Genomic DNA, 16,121 nt, shown 5'->3' with positions numbered 1-16,121 from the left:
CGAATTAGATCAATTTGCTCCCTCAACTTATTTAGGTGGACGATCACTAGCTCCACAAGAGTACAGGCTTTTCAGTCCAGAGGACTTCAAGAGGTAGAATATCTCACTTTCTTGATTCCTAATTTATATCATGCTACTTAAGGTTTTGAACTATATAAATATAATAATCTATAAAGTGAAGTTTTAGCTGAAGCATCCCTGAGAATCCTAGATGGCGCCAGGGTCTTAGAGAAGGAATATGTTTGAACAGGACAATCCGCAATCAGTCGTTAAATCCCAGTGTTTTGTACATATTATGCTGCCATATTTATTGAATCAGGTAGGAGGAGACCTCAACAGTGGATGCATCCTACAAGGAATGGGTTATTTAATTTATCTTATACCAGGAACCTCTGAACTGCCCCTTTGTTTAATGTGGACTGAAAGTAGGTCAAACAAACACATTTTTGAGTTGTGCAAATATAATTGGTGATAAGCTATAAGGCAGTGTTGCAGAATGAGGAGCAACGCTGTGTTATTAAGAGGGAGTGTGGGTAAAAAAATGATAAGAGCAGATGTTGGACCCTGCTAAATTAATCTCTTATTTTGCAAGCAAATTCAGATATTCCTTTGGTCATTTCTGAAACTGGCTGGTTTCAATATAGTATATATCATCATATCTCTGAGGACACCTATACTGAGCATCTACTGGGCATTGTTAACTGGGTTTGGCCGAATATAAATGAAGAATCAAGTGAGAAGTTGAATGTACCCTCTAACCAAAATAGGTCTGTCGGCCCTGGTGGAGTTACACATACAAGGCTCAAATTGAATCCTAGCTAATGTTTGCTGTTTTTGAAAAATGTTTTGGTTGAGGAAATGGCAGTTGGACAATTTTTAAGAAGAGGCCACGGGATAATCCAACTTCACGAAGAGTCAATTTCGGTTGCACTCTATGGGAAGGATCTATGTAAAAATAATTTTGGGCTGCTGTAAGGAATGGTGGAGGATGGTAACTTACTTCCAATATCTAATGCATCGAGGAAGATTTCTGTGGGAGTATGCCAACATCATCATATCAGGGATTTGCCCTGGTGTATTTTACAGAGAGGTCTATTGAAAAGAATCAGAACTGTATTGTTGTTTAGTAGCTTTAAAGCTCCATTTGATCAGGTGGACAAATCTACATTATGGAGAAAATCAGAGCATACAGGAATGAAACGTGCACTTATGACTTAGGAAATCTCATAAGAACACAAGGTGCAGGAATAAGTTGGAAGCAGTGGTAGGTATTCAAGGTACATCCTAATAGGGAATTGATTAAAATGTGGTTGTGTACTTGCACCCCTTCTATTCAGCTCATCCGTCTATGGTCTCCCCACATTTTTGCTGGTTACCAAGTGCTTTCTTCCTATACTGTAGTCCAGCTCGGTAAACATGCCAGTGACTTGGCTGAGTTAGGTCGGTGGGTCTGAGGAGTCAGTTGACTGAACTGGGAAGATATTGCCACAAAAGCTATTTCAGTATAAGGAAAATACCAAAATGTGTTTTGAATGGGTTGTGTCCTCCCACGTATTCCTCATCTTTGATATACGTATCTCGCCAGCTTCGCTGCTTCGGAAAAAAATCTTGGCATAGGGCGCTGTGCACGATGTTGTGGCATCGATGTCCCTCGAAGGCCGCTGTGGCATGTCGACATCACCAGTAGTATTAGAAGCTCGTGCCGCGCCCGTTGGCTTCAGTTCTGTTTTTCCGATAGCTTTGCTTCGAGTAGTAACGGCACGCTTCATTTTTCTTCTGAACAACGTCTTCTTCTTTAACCCCCTCTACCTATAAGTAGGGATTTAAAAAATGTCAGGACTGTGGAGCGATGTCGATAACAGATCCTCAATGTGTCTATCTTTGGTGTTTGGGTTCCGGCCACCGGACCGGCGACTGAGGGTCCTGTCAGTCTATGACTAAAAAAGCTCTCTGGGAATGCAGAGGTAAATTGGCGGTCCGGAGGGAAGCTTTGAAGGCTACTTCGAAAAAGTATAAAAAGTCTGCCGAGTTTAAGGACTCCACTCGGCATACACATTTGAAGAGGTCCCAGTCGAGGAGTCGGTCGAGACAATCTTCGTCTACTTCTTCGAAGAAGGTGAAGGAGACACCATAGGTCTCCCTCTTCATCATCGGATACCTCTACAGAGGTGCCCGACTAGGTGGGATTCCCAGAGTAAATGGAATGCTTTTAGGGTAGAGATGATGCAGATCTTTGAGAATGCAGCCTCGATCCCCTCAAAAGAGTCACGCAAGAGTCATACCCAGGTCGCTCCTCTGGACGACTCAGGAAGGTCAAAAGCTACTTCGGCGAAGACGCGTAGTAAATCAGACTCGAGATACTCGACCCGACAAAATGGTATCGAAGGTATCGACTTGTGAGTTGAGTCTGTCTCGGATACCGAGAAGAAGCAAAAAACATCGAAATCTTTGACGATTTTGTCGACGCCGAATGTTTCGATGCCAAAATCAAGGGATAGATCTACCCCTTTATCGAAGACGTCTTCGACGCCGTCGACGGGATCTTCGATTCCATCAAAGCACATACCGGTTCAGGAGAAAATATTCAAACCTGTACCTAAGAAAGACTTTAAGTCAATGTCCTCAATTTATGAAGAGGAAAGTGCTTCAGATGAGGACATTTCTCCATTAGGAGTGAGGTTTGGCACTAGAGAGGTGCCTGCAGAGCTAATTGACCCCGAGTCAAAAATGAAAGATCTCCAAGACTCCCTCCACTGCCAGTGGTCTTGATACATCACCAGAGTTGGAATTTGGTAAATCTGACCCATCAGACCATGCTGATTCAGGTTATAGAAATCTTATGAACAAGGTCACTGAATACATGGGTTGGAGTAGGGCTTCACCAACTTTCGAACATGATGATATGACGGATATCCTGGACCAGGGTCCCCTAAAAGACCCAATTTTACCTTTTCATAAGGCCCTTCAGAGGAAGGTGGTATCTAACTGGGAAGCTCCAGAATTTGGTCCTGCTGTCAACAGGAACCTTGCTAGGAAATATAGACCCTCAAACAGTGACCCTGACTATCTCAGTAAACATCCTATGTCTGAGAGTTTAGTAGTCCAAGCTGCAGACCTCCAAGGCGGCGGCTAAGTCCCTTAGCGCCTCTATTCGGCAACCTCAACAACCTTTTTCGGGTTCATCTTCCTGGAGAGGTCGTTCTTTTCTCTTCCATTCCTCAGTTGAGCGGCATCTTTACCCACAGCCTCTGCTGCAGCCGCCTCTAAGCCACTCTGAGACCTTGACCCACAAGACCCCGGTGGGAAGCAGAATCTCCCAGCATCTGAACGAATGGCGGGACATTACTTTAGATGCTTGGGCACTGGAAACAGTAGCCTTCCTTTTCTAAAAAGGCCTCAGGATCATCCACCAGGAACCAACCACTCCTGCAGAAAATCTTAACCCTGAAAGAGAAAGGTGCAATAGAACAGGTACCTGTAGCAGAGAGGAACAAGGAGAGGCATTCCCCTTATTTTCTGATTCCCAAGAAGGACAGAGGATTGAGACCCATCTTGGACTTAAGAAACTTGAACAAGTTCCTCAGGAAGGACAAGTTCAAGGTGGTTACCCTTTCTCGGATCCTTCAGGCTCTCCAACTCCAAGATTGGTTGGTATCATTGGACCTTCAGGATGCTTACTTTCATGTGCCAATCCATCTCAAGCACAGAAAGTACCTGAGGTCCGTGGTTGGCGGTTCTCATTATCAGTTTTGAGTTCTGCCATTCGGGCTGACCTCTGCCCCAAAGGTTTTCACCAAACTGATGGCGTTAGTGGCAGCAAGTCTCAGGAGAGGGTGGAATTCACGTCTACCGCTATCTGGACGACTGGTTGATCAGGGCTTGTTCACCCGAGCAAGCTCAGGAACATCTCAGTATCACCTGCCACATCCTCCACAACCTGGGCTTCTCCTTCAATTTCAAGAAGTCCCATATGATACCATTCCAGAGACTTCAGTTCATCAGAGCAGTTTTGGATACTTCCCCGGGGAAAGCCTCGCCTCCTGAGGTGAGAGCTCAACATATTCAGCAGATGGTAGTAAAATTCCAGAATGCCCAACATCTTACGGTCTTTGATTTTTTTAGGTTGTTCGGTCTCACGGCGTACTGCATTTTCCTGGTGCCAGAGGCCCGAATGAGATCCCTTCAATGGGCTTTCATGACTCAGTGGTGCCAATTTTCAGGGAACATGTCGGATCTTCTGCAAGTTCCGAGCAGAGTTGCTCAAGACCTAATTTGGTGGGCTTGCGAAGACAACATTCTCAAGGGAGAATCTTTTTGGCAACCATGGCTGGAGATAACTGTAGTGACGGACGCCTCACTCACGGGGTGGGGAGCCCACACCAACGAACTGACAAACAGCGGTCGTTGGTCTCCATCAGAGTCCAAACTACACCTTTTAGAGCTGAGGGCAATCAGACTAGCGCTGAAGGCCTTTCTGCCCTCTGTAAGGGGAATGAATGTCCTGATAATGACGGACAACACAGAGGGCATGTAATACCTCAACAAGAGAGGAGGCGTATGGTCACTACCACTGTGCAGAGAGGCAATGCAGCTCTGGTTCTGGGCAATACAAGAAGGAATCTCTCTGTCGGCAGTTCACCTAGCCGGAGAGCAGAACACAGCGGCGGACACCGTGAGAAGGCAGAGCACAGTCTCCCACTAGTGGGAACTAGCTCAGGAAGTCCTTCAAGAGATCTTCACCCTTTGGAGAACCCCTCAAGTGGATCTGTTCACGACCAGTGTCAACCGGAAGTGCGATCAGTACTGCTCAAGGGAATTTCCTCCAAGAGGAGCTCTAGGGGACGCGTTTGTAGTGGACTGGGAATTTCCACTCTTGTACGCATTTCCTCCAGTCCCCGTGATTACTCATGTAACCAGGAGGTTGAGAAAGTTCAGGAAAACCATGATCCTACTTGCTCCGGATTGGGCCAGGAGGACGTGGGACCCGGACCTTCTAGACATGTCCATCTGCCCTCCTATGCGTCTTGCACAGAGGGGATCTTCTCTCGCAAGAGGACAGTCGGGTTCTCCATCCAGAAGTCAAAACACTCGGCCTTCACGCATGGTTTCTGAGAGGCTGCGATATAAGGATTGGGACCTCCCGGATGACGTAATGGAGATTTTGATTTCGGCCAGGCGGCCAGCAACCAAATCCTTGTACCGGTGTTGTTGGAATAAATTCAGTAACTGGTGCAAGGACAAGAATGTGGACCCTTTTCAATGTGGCACTCCTATGGTGATTTCTTTTTTTTCATCTGGCCAATCTGGGGCTCCAGATTGGAACAATGAAGGGATACCTGGCGGCGCTTTTCATCTTTAAGCGCTCTCTTATTTCAAGATACCATTAATTGTCCAATTCCTGAAGGGACTCACTAACTGTACCTTCCAGTACCTTCCAGTACCATTTCATGTTCTTGCTTGGGATTTAAACCTTGTTTGAGCCTTTACATTCCTGCCCGTTAAGGCTCTTAACACTGAAAACTGCTCTTTTTGTAGCACTAACATCAGCCCGCAGGGTGAGTTGCAGGCTCTTTCATGCAAACCTCCTTATACTACTTTTCACTTAGAGTTCAACCATCATTCTTGCCGAAAGTAGTTTCTGACTTGCATTTGTCGCAAAAAATAACACTTCCAACTTTCTACCCTCCTCCACATTTGGGCAAACAGGAAGAGAGGTTGCATAGACGAGACCCAAAAGGGCTCTGAGACTTTACATTGCGAGAAATTGCAAAATTTCGCCATGATGACCACCTTTTTGTGGGTTATACCTGTCCTAAATCAGGACTAGAAGTAACAAAACAAACTATATCCCGGTGGATTACACTGGCTATTGGAGAGTGTTACAGACCTGCTGGAAAGGTCCCGCCGGAAGGGCTTCGAGCTCATTCAACGAGGGGCATGGCAAGTTCCGCGGCTCTTCAAAGGGGTGTCCCCGGAATTGACATTTGCTCAGCTGCAACTTGGGCGTCAATTCATACCTTTGTTAAGCATTACTGCTTAAGACTCCTCTTCATCTCAAGAAGGCCTTTTTGCCAAGGCAGTCCTTCTTTCCATTCATGATAAATCTAAATAGTACTCCCTCCTCCAAATTGTCACTGCTTTGGGAGTCTATCAAAGATGTGGAATACATGAGAGGACAATCCATTCGAAGAACAAGTTACTTACCAACTGGTAATGTTCTTTCGACTGGATGTTCCTCCCACATATTCCTCATCGCCCCTCCCAGCCTACGCCGCTGTATAATTTACGTGAATTACACTCTGCGTTTCCTGAGAGCATGCGGTCGGGGGTACGCCTGGTTAATTCCTCGAGTTATGGAACGAAAAAACAGAACTGAAGCCAACGGGCGCGATACAAGCTACTTATACCACTGGTGATGTCGACACGCCACGGCGGCCTTCGAGGGAGATCGACACCATGACATCGTGCACAGCGCCCTCTCCCAAGAATATTTTTTCCGAAGCAGCAAAGCTGGCGAGATACGTATATCAAAGATGAGGAATACGTGGGGGAACATCCAGTCGAAATAACGTTACCAGTTGGTAAGTAACTTGGGAAGAAGCACTATATATTTTAGAAGCTTTGGAGAACAGCCCTCAAGGAGTTGGTGCAGTACAATCAGTTAATCATAAAATTACCAGGTTACTCACCGTAGTGACCACCTTACTCCTAGTCCATAGTCCCCTTTCCTCCATACTTGCGGGACATCTCTCCGTCCTGTGGGATGGGACCGGAGCACTTTGTAAAAAAGCATCCACATTTTTCAAAAAATGTGTCCTTCCTCTCTTTCCTGCGCGGGGCCCGGCACGCGGCTGTAACCCCGCCCACCTTGGCTCCGCCCCGCGCATCGCCCCTCAGTCCTTTTCTTTGCCAGGTCAGAGACCCATTACCAATAACAGAGGAACCTTATTAGAGGGGACGGCGGGCGGGCATATGAAGGAAAGGGGACTATGGACTAGGAGTAAGGTGGTCACTACGGTGAGTAACCTGGTAATACTCCTACGTCCCGTCCCCTTTCCTCCATACTTGTGGGAGATTCCCAAGCACTCCTTACAGGAACTACGGGTGGATGGAAATACCCCTTACTGAAAAAGGTTCTTCAGCACAGCCTGACCAAACTGAGCATCAGCTCTAGAACTCATATCGAGGCAGTAATGCTTACAGAAAGCAGATGGAGAGGCCCAAGTAGCTGCCCTAGCGATGGACTCCCAGGGAACATACTTCTGAAAAGGAACCGCAGCTGCCTTGCCCCGCACCAGGTGTGCATGAATACCTTTAGGAGGTTTCAGCTTTTGGATAGTGAAAGACTCCGTGATGCAGGCGGCAATCCACCTAGAAATAGTTGCCTTAGACGCCTGCTTGCCTTGCGGGTTGCCGAAAGTCACAAAATTTTGAGAAGAACTTCTAAGCTCGGAAGTCCTATCCAGGTAGAACTTAAGAGCTCTTCGGACATCAAGACAGTGTAGAACCCTCTCCGCCTCAGAGGCGGGGTTCGGAAAAAAGACCGATAGGGAGATCGATTGATTCAAATGGAATTTGGTCACTACCTTCGGCAGAAAAGCCGGATTAGTTCGAAGGACTACATTGTCCTTGTGAAAGACCAAGAAAGGATGCTCCGCCGACAATGCCTGGAGCTCACTCACTCTCCTTGCCGATGCGACGGCGACCAAAAAGGACACTTTCCAAGACAAGTACTTGAGGTCCACAGTAGCCATTGGCTCAAAGGGTGTATGGCACAGCGCCGTCAGGACAACATTCAGGTCCCATGGCGGGTGCGGATTACGAACTGGAGGGTAAAGGCGTGTTAAACCAGCGAAATGCCTCTTTACCACTGGGTTAGTCAGAGAAAACGAACACTGATCCGTAGAAAGATAAGCGGAGACCGCTGAAAGGTAAGTCCTGCATGACAGAACATGAACCCCTGACTCTGCTAGGGAGGACACGAAGGACAACACCGTGTCAACCGTGGCCCCCCTTGGATCCAATTTCTTCTCTAGACACCAATGACAGAACCTGAGCCATTTACTCTTGTACTGAGATCTGGTCGAGGGTTTTCTGGCTGCCTGGATAATACGCATGTTATCCGCAGACAAATTCAGATGCTCTAAAGACCTGAACTCAGGCACCATGCCGCCAAGCCGAGCGATTGTGGGAAGGGGTGCCACAGCTGCTGCTCCCCCCGGTGGAGAAGATCGGGAGTTACCGGTAACCTGATCGGCGGATAAACCGACAGGTGTTGGAGTTCTGAGAACCAAAACCTAGCCGGCCACCACGGGGCTTTCAGTAGAAGAGAACAGTTCACAGAGTTCAACTTCCAAATTGCCCGGTGAACTAGAGGCAGAGGCGGGAAGGCGTAAGCTCTCATGTTGTGCCATGGAATCTCTAGAGCATCCCCCAGAGAGGAGGCTCCCAGCCCCCCTCTGGAGGCATACAGAGGAAGCTTTGTGTTCGCCGCCATCGCGAAGAGGTCCACCTGCGGTGTGCCCCAGCACGAGAAAATCCCTGAGAGGACCTCCGCCTTCAACTCCCACTCGTAGCTGACCACTGTCTGCCGGCTGAGGGCATCTGCTGTGACATTCAGCTGGCCCGGGATGTGCACTGCAAGCAGCCAGACACCATGAAGCACGGCCCACTCCCAAATCTGGATGGACAGGTCCACGAGGGGGGGGGGGGAGACTTCGTTCCCCCCTGCTTGTTGATGTAATACATTGACACCACATTATCCGTTCTTATGCGAACCACTTTGTTGACAATGACCGGTCTGAACGCCCTGAGCGCCAAGAAAATCGCCAGAAGCTCCAAATGATTTATGTGCAGGAGCTTGTCCTGAGGCGACCAGAGGTCCGAGACCTGAAGGAGATCTAACGTCGCACCCCACCCGAGGAGGGAGGAGTCTGTCGTGATCGTCACCATAGGGACCGGGTCCTGAAACCCCGCGCCTCCAGACAGATTGCTGAGAGATGACCACCAGTCCAGGTCCACTCTCATGGAATCCGGAATCATTATCCGCATGGAGTCTGGGTCCACTGCCTGACGCCATGAATTCCGAAGGGCCATCTGGGTCCGTCTCATTTTGAGACCAGCAAGAGGAAGAGCCAGCACACACGAGGCCATGAGGCCCAGAAGCCTCTGGAACCACCAGGCCGACATACTCTCCGACTGCGCAAACATCTGACACGTGGCCAACAGATCCGCCATTCTGTCCCCAGTCAGGTATATTCTGCAGTCGATCGTGTTCCAACGAAAACCCAGAAAAATCAGGTCCTGAGAGACCGTCATGGAGGATTTCCGCCAGTTCACCGTCAGCCCAAGATGGAACAGGAGCTGAAGGAGAGACTGGAGGCCAAAAGGAAGCACCTGAAACTGGAAGTGCTCCTCTCCCAAAGAGAAACGGTGGTACCTCCTGTGTGGAGCCCAAATCAGGATATGCATGTACGCGTCCTGAAGATCCACTACGCTGAGCCAGTCGCCCATCTGCAAAGAGGAGCGCATCTGGCTGGGCGTGATCATCTTGAATTTCTCTTGGGGTAGACAGAGGTTGAACTGAGAAAGATCTAGGATGGTGCGCAGGCCAGCCTGGTTGAGTTTGGGCACCGTGAACAGCCGGGAGTAGAAGCCCTCCCCTCGCTCCCCAAAGGGAACGGGTTCCACAGCCCTGAGGTCCAGGAGTTTCTGGAACTCGGCGTTGAGGGAGGGCGAGCCCAATGGCTGAAAAGGAGGGTTGAGGGGTGGGGTATGGGGTAAAGGTAAGCGGAAGCCCGCCCGAGCGACTGACAAGACCCATCTGTCTTTTGTGATGGTCTGCCACGCCTCCCAATGAGACGCAATGCGCCCTCCCAGCAGGCTCTCGTGCGAGCGTGGAAAACCCTCATTTGGCAGGTGTATCGGTGGCGGTGCCACCTGAACCTGATGAGGAGGCTGAGGAGCGGGAGAAATACCGCCTACGCTCTTGTCTACAGCGGTTATTCCCCGCAGGAGTATCCACTCTACGATTTTTGCGGTCGAGGAATCCCTTAAAACCAGAGGAAGATAGCCCTTGCGACAACGGCCTTCGAGTCTTGAAGGGAGGTTTAACCAGAACAGACAATGATTTAGCCGTTTGAGTGCTATCCTTGGTTTTGGTGAGCTCTACATCAGTAGAAGAATGAAAAAGCTCCTTACCATCGAATGGAAGGTCCAATACTTTGTCTTGCACTTCCTTCGAAAACTTAGTGGCATGCAACCACGCTTGCCTCGAGGTATCAACCCAGAGCATCATGCCCCAAGCCGAGGTGTCTACGTGATGAGCCGCAGCCTCCAGGAGGTCCTGGGACAAGACCCTGGCATCGGAAAGGCCACCTCTGAAGTCTTCCAACTTCTCGACCGGAATGTGCTCCTCAAACTCCGACAGACCTTTCCACATCCGCATGTTAGCTCCCGCCAAAATCAATTTGGCATTGGCCTGCCTGAGCTGCAAGGCCGAATTGGCAAAGATCTTCCTCCCTAGGGAGTCCAAGAGCTTGTCCTCCTTTCCCAAGACCTGAGTAGCCGTCACGGAAGAGGATGCTGCAGGTCTGGACTGCAACGTGGCCGCAGCCACCACTGTGGAGGAGGGAGGCGGACAAGACGACAAGGCCACTTCCTCCGAAGAGTGCAGCCTGTACCTCGCGTCAATCTTTTTATTGACAAAAAGTCCTGAGTGTGGCTTCTCCCAGACTCTTCAGACCTCGGCCAAAACATCCTTCTACAGGAAAAGGCCGGTACGCTCCAAAGGAGACAGGGTGAACGCCCCAGAAAGCACGCCCTCCTGTGGAGCAGGTGCCTCGGGAACCAGAACATCTAAGAAATTCATCATGTCCAGTACCCGGTCATGAAAAGCTCTAAGAGCGGGGAAGGTCCTCGTTGTCCTGCTCGCCTTGAGGGTCATCTGACAGGTCAGGATCCTGCTGAACCGTGTCAGGCACTGCCTTGTCCACTGGGGACAACGGTGGCAAAGGCGGAAGAGCAGGGGCAGGCACCACGGGCAAAGGAGGCGCACGGCGGAACCACCAGAGGAACCGGTGGAGCCGGGGGGCGCTGGTGGACAAATTTCCTTAAAAAGCCCTTTGAAATACTACCTCATGGGGTCGGTGCGCATAAGCGCTTGAAATTTACCGAAAAAAGCGTCCTCAGGAGATTGCTTGGGAACCTGAGGAGGCCTCTCATGAGGTGGACAAATCCAGGGACGTAACGGAGAAGGGTGCCACGCCGGGCCCTCTGCCGACGTATCCACATAAATCAAAGGGGCCGCCCCTGCAGGCAACGAAACATTGTGCGGAAGAGGCATCCGGGCGTTCCAATCATAAACGGGCCGGTAAGGATACGCACAAGTGACCTTAGGTTCACCCAAAGGACCGAACCCTACACCAGGGGCCGATGGCGTAGTTGTAGGGGTAGTACCTAAAATGGCCGCCGTGGTCGTGGCGGGAACGGCCGCCATTTTGTCTTCATCTGAGGGGAACTGCGGCACGTGAGGAGGTGAGGCAGGGGTCCCCGTCGATGGATCAGGGGTCTTAATTTTAGCCTTAACATACATAAGGAACCTCGGCAGAGCCGGTACTATGAGGCCTGGAATGTTTCTGTGACATACCAACCGCCAACTGAGCCTTCGAAGGAAGGACCTCGGCACTGCCGGTAAAAGAAGAACCTTGCTTCTTTGCCCCCTCAACAGATCTGGTATCACCACAAGAGCGGGAACGGTGAGAAACCGCTTTCCCCGACAGGGCCCTGCCCGGCCCCTCAGAACTGTTGGTAGCCTTAGCCTCTGTACGAGGGACCTCGGGCCTAGGCCCGGTAATAGCCTTATCGGCACGGGCCTCGAACATCCGTTCGGTAAACACAAGCCAAGCCAAGGCCTCGGGGCGCACCCCGGTCTTGTTTTTGAGGGAAGTCGAAAGAGGCCTCAGGGCAAGCTCTGGTACCCTGTGACTCAGCAGAACTGGGTCTACACACAGCCCCCACAGGAGGGGCCTCGGAAGGTACTCCGGTGTACACAGGCCCCTTACGGAGACCCTCGGAGAAAACTCCGGTAGAATTATTAGGCCCGACAGGCACCTCAGGGCGAACCCCAGTGACAGAGCGATCAACACCCCTCCCGGCTCGAGAGGAACCCGGGAAGGTATCCCCCGGTCAAGGTGCTCTGAAAAGTAAAGAACTTACCGGGCGTTTGTGATGAGATGGAGGAGTGCGTCGGAACACCTCCTCCCACCGTTCCAACCGACATTGAAGAGCCCGGACCGAAAGGGAGTCACAGTAAAAACAGGAGTCCCAACGGTGTTCCGGACCCAAACACTCTAAACTAAGAGGATGGGGATCCGCCCTCGCGAAGCGACGATGACACGAAGAACAGTCTGGAAAGTCTACTTTAAAAGACATAGACAGACTAGAAGAGGAACGCTAGCGAGAGCCAGAGAGGAAAACAAGTAAGAAAATCTTCCGAGGATGCAAGTGCGTCCGGCCCCGATCGAGCGGAGAAAAGGACTGAGGGGCGATGCGCGGGGCAGAGCCAAGGTGGGCAGGGTTACAGCCGCGTGCCGGGCCCCGCGCAGGAAAGAGAGGAAGGACACATTTTTGGAAAAATGTGGATGCTTTTTACAAAGTGCTCCAGTCCCGTCCCACAGGATGGAGAGATGTCCCACAAGTATGGAGGAAAGGGGACGGGACGTAGGAGTATGGAGAAGCATAGCATTTAAGATGTGATAACAAGTTATAATGATAAGCAATGTCCTTTTGACTTATATAGAACCAAGATTTCGGGTAGCTGAGGTCCTCATTTGTTGTAGATTTTAAAAGGGCAACGTTGCCACTTGGTCTTAGGCCTCCCAAGAAGATACTTGGCAGTGACAATTTTATTGGAGTTGGGATTATTTCCTTTGAACATAGGGGCTGTACCAACTGGTCCAACTATTTGGAGCAAGTAGATTATCTCCAACACAGATTCCACAGCTAGATGCTCTTGGAGGGATTAGGATATTTTGTATTTGGATCGTTATTTGAATTTTGCTTTTAACAGGTTTTAGAGTTTTACAACAAAAAGGAAGCACCAGGGCCCCCAAGAAAGACAAAACTACAGACACTGATGTCCAGAACATTCAGTGTCTACAATTGTTGACTATCCACCACAAGGCACATATGTTTCCAGTGGGCACACCCTTAAATTATGGTTTTAGGGTACTGTTTCCAGTACTTATGCAGTGGCGTATTTGGACCTACACCCCTGTGGGAAATATGGTTTGCCCTATGATAGTCTTTCCCTTGACACTCCATAAATGTCCTATTTTTTATGTCGACAACTGACAAGGGTAGCAGGATTTATCATTAAAACCTATCCATTGGCATGCCAGAACGCACACCGTTAATTACTCAGTTTTTATTTCTAGGAGTTGACACTCAGGTTTGTCTAGTTGTGGGGCACTGTAAAATATTTGTCTCACAAAAGAAAACAGCACCAGGATAGGCAGGAAAAATTATTGGTGGTGTTTTCTTAAATGTAAAAGTAGGTTTGCAAAGAAACAAGCACAAATATTAACAGGCTAAACACATGGTGTATAGTGTATTTATAAATGTATCTAAGATACCTAAGATTGTGTTACTTCGATTGCTGTTATTGAGATGGGCTAAAAGGTTTGTTCAGTGTATTTATAAAGCATCCTGATTAATTTTAGAATTAATTTATCTGAAGCTTTTTAACCAAAAACAGCACAGTTCTAATTATTAGTTTAAACAGAAAACTGTGAGGCTTAATCCTTATGTATTCTGGAAAGGTGCTTGGGACCCTTCTGTGTTGCACTACTTCGAAGTGTTGCAGGCACTCAAATATTGATGTCTCAGAGGGTATGTCCATAGACAGCATCTACAGTTGCCCCTTCCTGGCAATTCTTACCTTTCTCCAGGGTCGTTAGCTGTGTGTCCCGCAGAAATTCTAGGGTAGCCTTCTCTGCCTTTGAGAGGAACAAATCAGTATTTGCCAGCATTATGCCAGCCACAGCCGCCCCAAGGGCGCCCATGCTGATCGTCCACAAGCCCATCGTGAAGAATTCCAAGTCTGGGGAGTAACACATCTCTAAAGAAAGCAGAAACAGAAAATATTGGAGGTTATCAAAGTGGCTCAAAGTGAGATTAAAGTATTGGTGACAGAAAAACTGGGTAAACCGAAGCTGGCATACAGTGATAAAACACACCTCCCACTCCGAGAGTGCATGCTAGGACACTGATCTTACAAGGCTGTGCCAAAAAAGGTCAGCACACAACTTAAGCTGTGTATTCATTCCAGATGGCAGTATCATTCATATTTTACAAACCTCTTTTATTCACAACACTTGGATGTGGTACTGAAGTTAAAATAGTACATAGAAAGTTGGGTGTGGAGGTGGGTGCAGTTCAGACAGTCTGCACCAAAGTTTATATAGCGGCTGGAGAAGTCATCTGTTCCTGTTCTCACTTTCTTCTATTCCTCATAGCATCTTATATATAAAAGTAGTCCTGAAGATGTGCCACCTTTTGAGTTACAAAACTGATGCAGACTGCTACAAACTAAGATTAGCACCCTGGAAGGGGGTGCTGACCAATCAGGATGCTCGTAATGCAGGCTGTATTGTCTGATACAAGCCCACGTTCCGAGCAGCATGGGTAGCCAGCGCCCCCTTGCTTTCCCTACTCCCCCTCTCATTGGCACCCGTGTAGTTTTCTAGATGGGTGCTAATGATGTCTTTTAAAAAAAAAGAAAATTAAAACACTGACCTTTTCTGCGCGGCCCGGCACTGAACAGTGCTGCTGTCCCCTCAGTCCGTTTTCATGTTGATGACATCATAGTCATCAACAATGAAAACAGACAGGCTTACAGCAGCACTGCACTGAGCTGGGCCGAGCAGGATAGGTATGTTTCTTTTTAATAAATAAAAAGAAGTGCACCATTAGCACCCATCTAGGGAACTACAAGGATTCTAATGGTGATATGCCCATCGGCGGCGGGCTGGCCCTGTTGGTAACGGCACTGCCACGCTCGTTAACGGACCCTTGCTTCGCTCTGGGCCTTAACTTGAGCATTGGGGTGTTTTTTCGACATGTCGCCCCATTGCCTCGGGGGATATCGCCTCAATAAAATCCGGAGGCCGAACTAAAAAGGTGTATTTGCACAATGTGCGTTTCGAATCAATGTGTTCTTGCATCCAAAATGTGTCATATTAACCATTGCATAATTAAAACACTATGGATGGCTCCTCCAGCCCATACAAACACTTCTGCAGCCACCTCCACCTGTACCTAACCATGCAAAGAGGGGGTCTTCCAGTATGACAGTCATGCAGCACGGATTGATACTATCATAAATATACTAGACTTAAATGCAAAGGCTTCTGCTTTGCTTTTACACCTCATCTTTTACCATACAAACAGCATATTATTAATAATTAGATTATAAATTTCATGAATACTTGCAAAAGTCATTTACTTCATGGAGATTTAAAGTCAGCAACTTAGATTAAGCAAATTTGTGTTGTCTTCAATACTGGTGCACATTTCTGAAGACTCTAAGGCATTGATCTATAGATGAATGGAGCAAGAGTAGGGGGAGTGCCTTTAGGTAAGTGTAATAGATGTGATTCTCTGACATTGAGAATCACAATGTTACTTTCTACCCAGACAATTTAGTTTGGCTTTTCTTTTTCAGGGAGCATGTCAAATGACAATGCATTACTTACCGTAAAAGCATTTCTGATGGTTGTATCTGCTTAGATTCACATGCTGTGCATAGGTCCGACATCCAGTGGTCACTGCGGAGTATTGCATTTTGTTTTTCGTAGTCGAAAAGGGGACGTCGACAAGGCGTGTCTGTAACACTATCCCTATAGTGACGTGCGTTGTACCCACAATCCCTCACGCGTCGAGGTCCCTCTGTTTGTATTTTTCTGCCCTGAGGGAGCCTTCTAGACGTGAGCCAGTACAGAAAAGAGAGAAATATAGTAGAGGATGTCTATGTTCCTTCCATCCGAGCGGGGAGGAAGGGCGGGCGCATGTGAATCTAAGCAGATAGAACCATCAGAAATGCTTTTACGGTAAGTAATGCA

General features: G+C 48.5%; 1 protein-coding gene across 4 annotated transcripts in view; it reads right to left on the bottom strand.

Annotated features, from left to right (window-relative positions):
- PRXL2A (peroxiredoxin like 2A) overlaps positions 1-16,121 on the bottom strand; it is a 541,215-nt gene that overhangs the window by 187,954 nt on the left and 337,140 nt on the right. For all 4 annotated transcript variants that reach the window (XM_069610931.1, XM_069610932.1, XM_069610930.1 and 1 more), the window contains one exon: positions 13,940-14,119. In XM_069610931.1, the coding sequence (XP_069467032.1) occupies positions 13,940-14,117 (178 nt within the window). In that variant the 5' untranslated portion in view covers positions 14,118-14,119. The remainder of the gene's footprint in view (positions 1-13,939; positions 14,120-16,121) is intronic.

Source organism: Ambystoma mexicanum, chromosome 8 (assembly GCF_040938575.1).
Source record: "Ambystoma mexicanum isolate Mex_15411 chromosome 8, UKY_AmexF1_1, whole genome shotgun sequence".
Taxonomy (NCBI): Eukaryota; Metazoa; Chordata; class Amphibia; order Caudata; family Ambystomatidae; genus Ambystoma; species Ambystoma mexicanum.
This window is presented reverse-complemented; position numbering and strand designations above follow the sequence as displayed.